The 14,375-nt window shown below is 39.5% G+C and overlaps 1 protein-coding gene and 1 long non-coding RNA gene across 3 annotated transcripts; one reads left to right on the top strand and one right to left on the bottom strand.

Annotated features, from left to right (window-relative positions):
• Window positions 1-2,885: 2,885 nt before the first annotated feature.
• PCDH18 (protocadherin 18) lies at window positions 2,886-12,876 on the top strand. 2 transcript variants are annotated; one of them, XM_039542099.1, is made up of 4 exons: window positions 2,886-5,538; window positions 6,411-6,496; window positions 6,603-6,766; window positions 11,706-12,876. In XM_039542099.1, exons 1-4 carry the CDS (start codon window positions 3,034-3,036, stop codon window positions 12,374-12,376), a joined length of 3,426 nt encoding a protein of 1,141 aa, XP_039398033.1. In that variant the 5' UTR covers window positions 2,886-3,033; the 3' UTR covers window positions 12,377-12,876. The 2 variants fall into 2 exon arrangements, with proteins under 2 accessions (XP_039398033.1, XP_039398032.1); XM_039542098.1 differs by having other exon boundaries at window positions 6,408-6,496.
• On the bottom strand, window positions 6,510-8,363 carry LOC120406911. The gene is made up of 3 exons (XR_005599658.1): window positions 7,979-8,363; window positions 7,323-7,379; window positions 6,510-6,760 (listed from the first exon to the last, which is right to left on the bottom strand). It is a non-coding gene; the product is annotated as an uncharacterized LOC120406911 (long non-coding RNA).
• Window positions 12,877-14,375: the final 1,499 nt, after the last annotated feature.

Below are 14,375 nucleotides of genomic sequence, written 5' to 3'. Positions count from 1 at the left end.
TCTTTGTAAGCAAAGTCTGCCATGTCAAAGGTGGACTGGAGTTTAAGAGACACTCAAACAAAACTCTTTCACTGGATACGTGAAGAATTAGCCTGGAGGAAACTCAGATTCTTCATCAGCACTTTACAGTCCAGAGAGCCTAAAATAAGTATCAACTTTAGAATGACGAACAGATTGTTGCATTTAAAAAACAAAACAAAACATATTTCTGTTGTCAGTCATAGGTTCCAGTGAGTTCCTTTTAAAAAGTAAATTTTGCCAGCTTATTCATCATTTTAATTCAGAATTCAAGATGAGGAACAATATGCTATCTCAGTGTTTGTCTTTATTATAAGCACATACATCATCAGTTGCAAGACAATATACACATACTTGATCCTTTTAGTAATAACTTGATTGATGATTCCAGCTAGTTTAAAAGAAAGAAGCCGCATTATAAGAGCTGTATAGAGATATGTTGCTATCTAGTAGTAGACGGATTAATAGCTCTGAAAGGGATTGATATGATGAATATAGAATGACTGTATGCAAAGAGATATAAGAGAAGTATAACAAATCTTGCAACACAAAATAGCATATCTAAATTCATTAAACAGTTACTCATGTGAACACGTTCCTTGTGGATATACACTAATTTACAACATGTTTTAAATATTTCAGTATGTAGCACTGAAATTATTTTTCATTATGAATTATTCATCACCTGCACTCTTCTTTTTTAAAATGACTTTTTAAAAACAATAAAATACTTTTAATTAACATTAGGCAGAACATTTAAAATGAACCCATTTCTCCAGTTACTGTCAGGAAGTAATTGCACTTTGAATTTTGGAAAAAATGTTTTAGGAAGGTTTATCAGGGCTACAAGAAAAGCTGCCCATGAACTAATGGAATTAGCTTATCTTTGAATTCCCTCCACCCCAACTTAGAATGGCCACTAATTCCTTTCTTTGCTCTTTTGGTGTTTGCAAAGGGGTTCACTAAAGCCTGAATTGATATAATTATTGGCTTGGATTGTTAGAGATTTAGGCCAGATGGCTATGGGTTTCTAAAGTCCCAGTTGCTTGTGTTAGCTTTTCTAGTTTGCCTATAGGGTTTGGGGATCAGCAATTTGAAAGGCCTGCAAACTTGTAAAACAGTATTATTCATGGGGGCAGAATGTTCATCGGCGTGACCCAGTACTAAATACATTCATTATAGGCATTTCTATTCTGCACAATTTGCCACACGGTGCTGGTTTCTGAAAAAAGAGACAATGGCTTATAAAATGCTTTTGAATGCTTAAAAAGAAGGAGAGTTCACGCTGAGCCTCCTCTGCTTTCTTTTTCGACAAGAACCTTCTTAGTGACTTTGGCTGAGCTGTGCTGAGAATAAGTAAAGTGGAAAAATCAGCTATTTACTTTTTACATTTCTGGGTATGGGGGAGTGGAAGGAGAAGAAAAAAATGAAAAGAAGCGATGGTAAGATTATGTGAATGAGCAAATAAGCAAGTGGATAAAGTCAGCATAGAAATAATGTAAAGAAGAATGAAAGAGCAGCAAGAATGTGGCTATAATGATAAACTTAAAAGGAAGTGCAGAGAAGGGGAACAGAAAGCTCATCATAAATAATCATATTTGAAATGAGACCATATCAGTTTCTGTGACCTGGATACGGCACGAGGCTCACGTAATGATCAATAGCATTTCTGGTGTACACAAAACACATTAGCAACTCAGGCATTTGACTCTTGCGTGCAAATATGTTGTGGGGTTTTTTTGTGTAGAGTACATGGAAATAGTTTTCACACATGGAAAAGGTATGATTAAATTGCCACTTTCAGGCCATCTACGCCATCTATCCTTCAGGTTGCTGGGCTTTTTTTAAACAGATGGCATGTATAAGGTGTGCCTTAGTAAAATTGTCATGCTTCACCATGAACTGCTTTTTTAACTAAGATGAAAAGGATTTTCTGAAGAACCACAGGAACAACAAAATAATAAAGCACACATAAAAAGAACTCTACTCAGGAAAAGACAAGTGCACATAGTACAAAACACTGCTGCAGAATCCTTCAGTAAGAAGCCAGTTAAAGGGCAAGGGTTTGCAAACAAGAAGAATATGAAGAGAACTAAAAGAGAAACATAGAAGCTTGTGCTTCATTTAGCAACACAGACATTAAAGAAAAGCAGGTTATCCAGAAATAGGCAGAAGTGTCAATATATTAATAAAGGAGCAAGAGGAAGACATAATTAGAGATATGACACCTTATAGTCCTTTGCTAAGCAAATGCACTCAAAAATATTTTGTTTTGTTGAAAAAAAGAGGAGTCCAAAGTGTATAAATCAGGAGAATGATTACATGTTTTGTGGAGGCAAGAAAATGAATTAAAATTACAAAAACAATTTGAAGTGTCATATAAAGAAGACAAGAAGTTGATTTAAAGTTTTTCTTTAGTAATTTGTCTGCTCTCTGTTGTGGCACACTCACAGAAAGTGAATGCTGGGGGAGGAGCTGCCCCCCCACACCTTTCGCTAGCTTGTGTGTGTGTGTGTGTGTGTGTGACTTCACTGTCCTTTGATTTGGAAGCAAGCTGATTGGCTGGAAGCAATTCAACACATGCCGGGCAAAAGCTTTGTGTGAGTTGAAGTGAAGTTGCACAGATTTTAGACTGGAGTCAGCAATCAAGGGTGTTTAGTCTGCAGCTGAACAGTGAGAGGGAAAGAGGATCTCTCAGAAAAGATACAGTGCAGATTCAGCTAGCACTCTGCAATAAATGGATACTAACTGCAGAAGGAGAAAACACTGATGTGACAAATTTCGTCCTTGAAGAGGAGCAGGAAAACAAATGAGAGAGATTGGATTGCATACAGATTGTTTCTGGAAATCCTGACACGGTGTGTATACAAAAAAAAAGTTTTCTGAGATATACTAAGATATTAATACTTTGCTGTATTATAAAAGACTTTTTCAAATTTTAAAGTACCAAATGTGTACTGGGTTTAAGGTACCAAAAGAAGTTTGAAAGAACTGCTTTTTAACTTGCTTGGAGAAATGAATTGCAAAAACTTACAAATGCACCAAATCAGTAGTAAAATGCACTTTATGTTCCTTTTTGTACTGATGATAATATCTTTCAGTAAAGATGTGCTAGGCAAGAATTTGAAATACAGGATTTATGAGGAGCAGAGAGTTGGATCAGTAATTGCAAGACTATCAGAGGATGTAGCTGATGTTTTATTTAAAATTCCTAACCCTTCTTCAGTTCGTTTTCGAGCCATGCAAAGAGGGAATTCTCCCTTACTTGTAGTCCGAGAGGATAATGGAGAAATCAGCATAGGAGCTAAAATTGACCGGGAACAACTCTGCCAGAAAAACTTAAACTGCTCTATAGAGTTTGATGTGATCACTCTGCCAACTGAACATCTGCAGCTTTTCCATGTTGAAGTTGAAGTGCTGGATATTAATGACAACTCTCCCCAGTTTTCCAGATCTCTCATCCCTATTGAAATATCAGAGAGTGCAGCTGTAGGAACCCGGATCCCTTTGGACAGTGCTTTTGATCCAGATGTTGGGGAAAATTCTCTGCACACTTATTCACTGTCTGAAAATGATTTTTTTAATATTGAAGTGCGAACAAGGACTGATGGTGCCAAATATGCAGAACTCATTGTGGTTAGAGAATTGGACCGGGAGTTGAAGTCAAGCTACGAACTCCAACTCACTGCTTCAGATATGGGGGTACCTCAGCGATCTGGATCATCTATCCTAAAAATAAGTATTTCTGATTCTAATGATAACAGTCCTGTTTTTGAGCAACAATCCTATATAATTCAGCTCTTAGAAAATTCACCAGTGGGTACTTTGCTCATAGACCTCAATGCTACTGATCCAGATGAGGGCGCTAATGGTAAAGTCATGTATTCTTTCAGTAGTCATGTGTCTTCCAAAATTATAGAGACTTTTAAAATAGACTCAGAGAAAGGCCATCTGACCCTCCTGACACAAGTGGACTATGAAATCACCAAATCATATGAAATTGATGCCCAAGCTCAAGATTTGGGTCCAAATTCTATCCCAGCTCATTGCAAAATTATCATTAAAATTGTGGATGTCAACGACAACAAACCTGAAATTAATTTAAACCTGATGTCCCCTGGGAATGAGGAAATAGCTCACATTTCTGAAGGGTCACCTGTGGACACTTTTGTTGCCATAGTCAGGGTGCAAGACAAGGACTCTGGTGTGAATGGAGAGATAGTTTGCAAGCTTCATGGGCATGGCCACTTTAAACTTCAAAAGACTTATGAAAATAACTATTTAATTTTGACTAATGCTACTCTAGATAGAGAAAAGAGATCTGAATACAGTTTGACTGTAATAGCTGAAGACAAGGGGACACCAAGTCTCTCCACAGTGAAACATTTTAGTGTCCAAATCAATGATGAAAATGACAACCCACCCCGCTTCCAGACAAACAGATATGAAGTTGTTATCTTAGAAAATAACTCTCCAGGTGCATACATCACGTCTGTCACAGCCACAGATCCAGATCTAGGGGACAATGGACAGGTCACATACACTATTTTGGAAAGCTTTATTTTGGGAAGTTCTATAACCACCTATGTGACCATTGACCCATCCAATGGTGCAATCTATGCACTCAGAACTTTTGATCATGAAGAAGTAAATCAGATTGCCTTTGTGGTTCAAGCTAGAGATGGAGGGAGTCAGCAACTTGTTAGTAATACCACAGTTGTGCTAACGATTATTGATGAAAATGATAATGCTCCTGTCATTGTGGGACCAGCACTACGCAATAATACTGCAGAAATCTCAATCCCTAAAGATGCTGAGAGTGGCTTCCATGTGACTAGGATAAGGGCTATAGACAGAGACTCTGGTATGAACTCAGAACTAAGCTGTTCCATAATAGCTGACAATGAAGAAAACATATTTGTAATGGACCCAAGATCATGTGACATCTATATGAATGTTAGCATAGAATCTGTTTTATCTAAAGAATGGGAATTCTTTGTGATAGTTCAGGATAAAGGCAGCCCTCCACTCAGTACCAAAGCACTTCTGAAATGTACTGTTTTGGAATATGTTTATCCAATTCCAAGCACAGAAGCTACTTTTATTAGCCAGCCCTCTCTGGATGTTTCTATGATAACAATTATATCACTTGGATCAATATGTGCAGTGTTGTTGGTCATTATGGTTATCTTTGCTACGAGATGCAATCGAGAGAAAAAGGATACAAGATCCTACAACTGCCGTGTGGCAGAATCAACTTACCAGCACCACCCAAAAAGACCATCAAGACAGATTCACAAAGGTGACATTACACTTGTACCTACTGTTAATGGCACTTTACCCATCAGATCTCACCACAGAGCTTCTCCTTCATCATCTCCAACCTTAGAAAGAGGACAAATGAGCAGCCGACAAAGCCATCATAGTCACCAATCACTTAACAGTCTAGTGACAATCTCATCAAATCATGTGCCAGAGAATTTCTCACTGGAACTCACCCATGCTACTCCTGCTGTTGAGGTAAGGTTATATATTATTTTGCATGCATGTTCACTCATTCACCCATCTATGAGTGTGTTTATGTTCTCCATGCTGTCTGTGACAGTATGAAAGTATTATAGCTTTTTTTTCAGGGATGCAGCACTGCAGTTCCACTCCGTCAATTGAATCTTAAAACAATCCTGCACGAGAGACTATAGTAAACCTATTATAATTTCTTTATATTCTTCTTTAAATTGAAACAACTTTGTGTTATATACACATAATATACACAGTACTTTATTATTGATGTACAGTTTTCTGTGTGTGTGTGTGTGTTCAGACACATATAGTGTATAACACGCAAAGTATTTGTACAATTGACAGAACAAACTCCTTAAAATGAGGGTTTATAGTAGAAACACTGCTACAATTTTAACTGCAGCTGCACTAGCAGATGGTGGTAGTGTGAGAGTGTATGCATCCAATATCTTTATGTGAGTGTAAGCATCCAGTATCTTCATAATTTGAAACTGCCTATTTTATTTTTTAAATATATACCCTATATAGTTTTGATCTCTCCTTTAAAAAAAACAACCAACCAACCCCCCAAAAAACCCCAAAACAACACCTCCTCTTTGCAGTCCATTGTTTTTAAATGTTAATTAATTAGTATGAGTTCTGAGATTAATGAACAGCATTGCATTTTCTGTCTGTAAAGTGCCTTCAGATGTTTTCCATGGCAAACACTGTATACTGTAAATACCCAGTTGTACTCCATTATATAAGCACATGAATGTGCTCTAATTAAATTTTAAAGAAGAGACCAAAAAGAAGTACTTAATTAAATTTTTTCTAAATAGACATTTGGGTTTTATTTCCAGGAATCAGTGTTTTCTTCTTTTCTTTAGCAGGTCTCTCAGCTTCTTTCAATGCTTCATCAGGGCCAATATCAGCCAAGACCAAGTTTTCGAGGAAACAAATATTCCAGAAGCTACAGGTGAGGATTTCAGTTAGATTCTGATCAAAACATTTTTATCTGAGAACAACATACTGAACATGCGATAACAAAATATAATTCCATCACCATATTTTTCTGTTTACAGATACGCCCTACAAGATATGGATAAATTTAGCTTGAAAGATAGTGGCCGTGGTGATAGTGAAGCAGGAGACAGTGATTATGATTTAGGTAGAGATTCTCCAATTGACAGACTTCTTGGGGAAGGATTCAGTGACCTTTTCCTTACAGATGGGAGAATTCCTGCAGGTAAGAACACAATGAAAGTTGAATAGTTTATTTACAGTGCTCCCTGACTGTCACATTGATGTAGTTAGCATTGTGAAAGCCGAAATTCTTTAGCTTTCAAGTTTTATATTTCCTCCTTCATCTGCTCTACAGTATATAGTGTCCTCAAACCAGAACACAGCTGGTGCACTCAAGACTGGGACACTATTGAATTTCTGCCCAGAGCAGTGCGTAGGCAGTTTCTGCTATTATTTGCAGCCACATGAGCTGGCTCTAAATCCCCCCCAAAAAAGCGTCAACTGGTCTATGTCCCTAGATTTTTAATGACTGGGTGGATGTTTGTGGAAAACCAGGCTGCTGTGGTGTGTTAAAAATACACTGAACTATAATTTGGCAGATGCATTTTCCATAATAGGATCCAGACTTCCAGAGCTTAAAAATGCACTGGTTAGGTGATGGACTGTAGTTTTTAGGTAGGGAAGTGTAGCGCTTCACTGTGTTTTCCACTAATGAATTAGTATCTATAAATATGACCTATGTGTCACTATTTGTGCTGAATATCAAAGCAGTTCATTACCTGCCATCCTGGTTGCTGGAATGAGCCAATTGTTCCAACATAAGAAGAGAAGAATACCTGGGGGGGGGGGGGGGATGCAAAAGGGAGATAAACCTTTTGTAAATTCAAACTCACTCATGAGTACAGTAAAAGAGACTGGGAAATCACATTAGGCTCAGAAGTGATCTTTGTTATTAGAACCCCAATATTTATACAACTACCTGTACTTTTTACTCCTAAATCTTTGGAAAATAAATGTGAGGCCCAGATTTAAATGCCTATACAAAATATACAGGACATGTTTTATCCTTGCCCATGAAGGCCATCTCCTACAGGGCCAGATTATGCCAGTATGGTTTAGGCTCATATTGGGGCTGGTGGGTAGCTCTACAATTTGCTGTGCACTAGGGTGCAGAGTAAGAGTGCCCACTGAACTGCTCCTTAGGATGGTGCAGAGCATGCTTTCTTCTGTAACCAGCTAGTGCCATTGGCCAGAGCAGGATGGGGTAGAGCCAAAACCTTGCCACCTCCTTCCCACATTTGGGGTGGCTAATCCTCAAGGGCACTAGAAGGGCCTTCAATTTTCCCTGGCATTTGTGTGGAGAGTTTAAGATGAAAAGGCTTATGGAGCCCTTCCTTTCCTTGGCCCCCAAACATGTAATTCTGTCTTTTCAAACCTTCAACACTTCTCTTGTGGATTTTGCTCCATTCTAAGGTCTCACACTACTCCTGAGTCCAATCTCCCATCCAGAAGTCCAACCTAGCTTCTTTTGGTAGCTGGGATTATGTAGGTCCAAGTGCCCTAATATGTTGGTCCAAGTGTCAACAGTCCCAAGGGTTTTTTTCCCCTCCTTTCTTGCCAACAAGTTGCTACTTAGGAGCCATTTATTCCTGTACCATCCAACTTTAGACAAAAATCTTTTCTCCTTGGGTGGTAAATTAGGGAAGAATTTACTATAATTCTCAGCAGCTGCTAAGGGAGACTTCAAATTCAATACTTTTGCACTGGAATCCTTCCACAGTGGCAGCTAAGGAATAATTGTCTACTTCCTGGCTGGATGATTGTGGGTTGCCAGGGAAAAAAAGGAATGTTTACACTCTTAGATAGCTGAAATTCCTATTATTCATTTAAAGAACTTTCTATTAACCCTCCAAACAGAAAACCAATGAGTGAAATTTTCAAAGTTTGGCCCAACTGTGATCCCACTGAAGTGAATGTTAAAACTCTCATTGATTACAAGGGGAACAGAGTTAGGCTAACACAGAGTGCTTTGTTTATGTGCATAGCCCTAGCCACTCCATTAGTTATACATGAACCATTTAAGATAACATATTAATTAATCTGTGTGTTCACATCAAACTCACAAAAAGTAGAATGGAAACTTTCTTCAGGTTTCCTAAGTTCAGCTTCCTCCTTCTGTGCCCCTCTATTTTTAAGAGTCCATGCATTTTCACCCCAGTCCAGAAGTCACAGAGTCAAAATACTGTAAGAAAGATTGTTTTTTCAATATTTTCTGCCTAGATGGCACCAGGAAGGAATGGACCATTTCCCAGACACATGAATTTGTGGGAGAACCTCAAACATTTTAAATTTCAATGAAAACATTTCTTTTTTCTCCCTTAAAATATATATAAAAAACCTTTACCTATATGTTTACGGTTTTGAAAAAAACATACATTCAGAGTTACTTCTGCCATTTCAGTCTTACTTATATCTTTTCTATTGCTGACTTACCGATAAAGTGGGACATCATTAACCCTCATCATTAACATCCTGATTGCTGGAATAAGTTGCTCGTTCCAACATAAGGAGAGAGGCATATCTGGGAGGAAGGAAAAAATTGAAGCCCACTCGCAAATACAGTAGGGCTTTTGATCATTTTTTTCAGAGTATTGCTATTATTTTATACTGCTAAATTTTGGTCTCACTAATGCAAATGGCAAAACTCCCACTGATTTAAATGTGACAAGCCTTTGGCCTTGAGTGAACTTGGCCAATGAACGTTGACACACTAATGGCCCTGCAGTTCTCTATTAATTCACAGAATTGCACTGGAATTGTACTGAAAGGACCAACTGAACCAGTGCAGCTATAATGCATTTCATTCCCATTCACACTAGAACTAAAATCCTTTGATTTAACCATTGTGGGTGGAGATATTTTCAAGACTTGTCAAGAGCTGGTGCAATCACAATGGGACTGGCATTGCCTGTGAAACATTATGAGCACATTTAATGTGTGGAAACAAAGCACTTCATAGGCATTTCAAACATCTAAACCAACACTTTAAACACCAATTATTTTATGTAGATGAATCTTTTGAGGCTCACCCATCACTACCTTATTTGCAACACCCAGTACAAAATCTGGCCTCCAGCCATCTATACTTCTGCTAAATTTCATACTCCCTGATGTAAGAAAGGAAGTGAGTATAAACCTAGAGGAATTTTAAATTACATTAAAAAGGAAACAATATGTTAGACTGTATAAAGCATGGTAGGGAAATAATACTGACAATAATAGAGTGCCACTATATCAATCAGTGGTATAGTCTCACCTGGAAGATTGTGTTCAGTTCTGGTCACTCCATCTCAAAAATGATGTTGCAGATATTGAAGTGGTCCAGAGACAGGTGAGGAAAATGATTAGAACCATGAGGAAACTTATGTGGAGACACTGCAAAGTTTAGGACTGTTTAGTTTAGTTTAGAGAAAAGACAAATAAAAAGGGATATGATATAGGTATATAAAATAAAAAGACAGAAGAGTATAAACTTCAGTTCTTCAAGGCACAGTCTAACCATTAACTGATGGAATTAAGAAGCAGCTTCTCATGTGGGCAAGGTATCACATAATCAAAAGTTATTCTATAATTGTTTATATGTGTGCTTCTTGAACTTTACTGTGCAGTATCTGGTACTGGCCTCTATCAGAGACAGGATACTGGCCTAGATGGCCCACTATCCTGATGGAGTATGACAATCCCAATGTTCTTATTTGGAATTAAATACATTTACTGAGGTGATCCTGAGAGGTGTTGTGCAGCTGCAACTCCCATTAGCTTCAACATCTGGAAAGGGGTAGTTTCCTTTTTCAGCAGTTGGAAGTGGAAATTAGGCTTCTCTCCTGGCATCCTCTCTGCACAGGGCCTCCACTCACAGTTTACTGGGTTTTAAAAGGGGCTGCACATGCTTCCATTCCTAATCAACCCTACTAGAACTCTTCCGGGGGCTGGATGCTGGCTGGTCATTCCCCTCCAGCACTTCTTTGGGTAGGAATGTGAGTTCCTGGGCAAAAAGCAGAGGCAACACCCATATCCTCCATTTAGCATTCATCACAGGCCCAGATCCCTTACATCCTTGGTTGCTCCTCTTTGTAGTCTGTATAGTCACTGTATGTCAGTCACCAACTGGAGATATTAAACCAGCCAGCCCCCAAAGGACAAATACATCCCTAGAGTAACTCCACTCAAATTAATGGAGCTATACTGGGCACGAATTTGGCTAAAATGTCATGAGGTTGGATTAAAATCTGCTTCATCCATTTGGTAATTCATTATGTTACTAGCAGACCCTAAAGAGGAGACAAGAGTTGGAGAAGATGGAGATAACTCCATATCTTCTCTGTTCTCTCTCCTTTCTCTTCTCCCTCATTTTCTTTTCCTTACAACTTTCCTCCCATATCCTTCTATCCTGTTCCCTTGCTCTCTTCACTGAATTGCAACTAGGAGATGAAAGAGGGAAACTTCTTAATTTTCATTCATGAAAGGCATTCAACAGACATGTTATATACAGTGTAGTTGTAGCTATGTTGGTCCCGGAATGTTAGAGACCCAAGATGGATGAGGTAATATCTTTTATTGGACCAACTTCTTTAGGTCTGGGAAAGCTATTCCAAGTGTTTCGCTGTGACACTCAGAGTATCTTTCCCAGACCTGAAGAAGAGTTTTATGTGGCTTGAAAGTTTGTCTCTCTCACCAACAGAAGTTGGTCTAATAAAAGATATTACCTCACGCACCCTGTCTCTTTATTCATCAGACAGTCCTGTATGAGAAGACAGTACTCTAACCTCTACCTTTTAAGTCACTCAGGCCACTTATTTTCTTGGGATTCACTGAAGTAATGGTATAATATGTTCTTCAAACAAGTTTAAAAATTATATAGTTATCTTATATTTTATATAGTTATCAACCTTTCTTACAGAATAAAATACATGTGAACTTCCCTATAATGGGAGAACGACAACACTGGATCTGAACACCTCTGATCTTTGGAGAAATTCAGAGCCTGATCAGAGCTTTGGATCTCAGGTCCTTCAATATGCAGTAGTGCTGACCTCTGTAATTGTGAGTAATCTATATAATTGAATCTGAACATTAATCTCAGATTTTGGTTTTGATTACAGCAATGAGGCTATGCACAGAGGAATGTAGAGTTCTGGGACACTCTGACCAATGCTGGATGCCACCTCTGCCCTCTCCATCTTCTGATTACAGAAGTAACATGTTTATTCCGGGGGAGGAATTTCAGCCGCCGCCGCCGCAGCAGCAGCAGCAACAGCAGGCATTTGAAGAAGATTCACAGCCTGTTGAGTCCAATGAAAAGAAAAAGAGCTTTTCAACATTTGGTAAAGACTGTCAAAATGAGGAAGAGTCAGAGGACATCTGTACTTCATCTCTCCTCTCTGAAATGAGCAGCGTTTTTCAGCGCCTGTTGCCTCCTTCACTGGACACCTATACAGAATGCAATGAAATGAATCGCTCAAACTCACTGGAGCGCAGGAAGGGACATTTACCAGCCAAGACTGTAAGCTATCCACAAGGGGTGGCAGCATGGGCAGCCAGTACACATTTCCAAAACCCTGCAAACAACACTGGGGTCATGCTAGGGACTCACTCGAGTGCACAACCTTCCTCTAAATGGCTGCCAGCCATGGAAGAAATCCCAGAAAACTATGAAGAAGATGACTTTGACAATGTGCTTAACCACCTCAGTGATGGTAAACATGAACTAATGGATGCCAGTGAGCTGGTAGCAGAAATTAACAAGCTGCTGCAAGATGTCCGGCAGAATTAGAGGGTTTTTTATATCATATTTTTCCATATTTATGGAAAACTGGGAGGAAAAAGAACCAGAATGAAAAGAACTGGTATTGCCAATTAGTTGCATTTATCATAAATGTGTCTGTGTATGTTGAATATTAAAATACTGTATTTTCATATGTACACAATGCAAGTGTGATTATCTTTATCTGTATTTTAAAAATACATTTGTACCTTATATTTATGTGTAATTTAACAAATAAATTTTATTTTTGTACTCCTAAGGCAAGCATGTTTCCTAAGTGTATATATCTGGCACCATTTGACTTTCTTGCCAAGCAGGTGTGTAAACTAAATCAAAGACAGGGATGTTGCTTTTCACAGTTTTGTAAAGAGTTTCAAATGTTACAGCACAGGCCCAACCCCACTGAAACATTATCCATACATTAGTTTCAGTAACTGATCCAACACCTTATTGCAATGTTTCATTGTTACAATAAAGAGTTGTCAACTCCCATAATGCCTAAAATGTTCTTCTTCTTTTCATGCCAGTTCAGAGAGTCATTCTCTCATTTAATTGATGGCTTATAAGAGGGGTGAGGAGGGATGATGGCATTCTCCAGAGGCACAACCACCACTGAGAAGGAGTGTTCCTCTTAGACAAACTCCTTTGGCCAACTCAACAGTGATACTGAGAAGATCTGACAACAGTTGCACCCAATCTCTCCCAGATGGGTCAGCTTCATTCAGAACCTCTCTGGTAATGGGAATAAAAGGGTAAATTGGAGAGACCCTTCCCTCCCCTGCCAACAAAATAATCTCTCTTGCTATTACCTCCAAGTCACTACTACCTTTCTTATTTTCAGCTGCTGAGCAGTCAGCCACACTGTGTTGAAGTCAATAAAGGAATTCTATGGGGCCCCATCCATATGCCTTATGATACAGTTTTTAATTCATGAACATATACTATTTATTCCACAGGACACCTGCCTCATTCAGTACACAGGATGGATGGTGCTTACTTAATAAACAGCTGCTCAATATTTTGTTTTCTTCTCATTGGTCACTTGGTGGCCCCATGCCTTATTTACTGCACACTTCAAACCCTGATCTGAAAACAGAATTATTAATTTCCGTATGGGCTTCTCTATAGTGCTCATCACTATAGTATGTGAGTGCTTCATAAATATTAATTCATTTTCATAATACCCCTGTGAGATGAAAGAGTAGTATTAACCCCCTTTTACAGTTTGGGAACTGACACAGAGTGATTGAGGTAAAATATATCCACTCATGCTGGCTGAGACACATTGGACCTGATTTTTTCAAAGTACATAGCATTATATAGAACTGTATATGTTCAAAACACAGCTCCTATTGACCTTAGCTGCAGCTGTGAGTGTCAGCACTTCTCCAAATCAGACCCCCAGAGTCTCAAGTCAGGCACCCAGAAAATGAGGACAACACAATTAGTGACCCCCTGGGAAAAGTTAAGAACATAAGAATGGCCATACTGGGTCAGACCAAAGGTCCATCTAGCCCAGGATCCTGTCTGCCGACAGTGGCCAATGCCAGGTGTCCCTGATGATTAGAACAGGTAATCATCAAGTGATCCATCCCCTGTCGCCCATTCCCACCTTCTGGCAACAGGGGTGGCGAGTTGTATGGACATGTGGTGCCTGGGCTCCAGCAAATGCAGGGGGACCCAGCTCCACCAATTTTCAGGGCCAGGTCTCTCCCCAGATCCCACACGCCTCTCACAGAGAGTCCCCCAGCCCTGCCTGGCACTCCTGCATGCCTTCCCCAAGTGTCCCTGCCCGCCCTGAATAGTGGGTTGCTGCTCCCTTGCTGGCCGCAGCCAACTACAAGGGAGCAGCTCTGAGGGCAGGCTAAGGTGGCTGATGCACCTGTGGAGGAAGGAGGCACATGGTAGCCCCCCGCTCCATGGCAGGCAACTCTGCGGAGGAGGAGGGGGGCTTATCCTGGCTGGACTGTCTGAACAGCAGCCTGAGGGGGCCTGGGTGAGTGTCGTG

Source organism: Mauremys reevesii, linkage group 5, assembly GCF_016161935.1.
Source record: "Mauremys reevesii isolate NIE-2019 linkage group 5, ASM1616193v1, whole genome shotgun sequence".
NCBI classification, from domain to species: Eukaryota; Metazoa; Chordata; order Testudines; family Geoemydidae; genus Mauremys; species Mauremys reevesii.
This window is presented reverse-complemented; position numbering and strand designations above follow the sequence as displayed.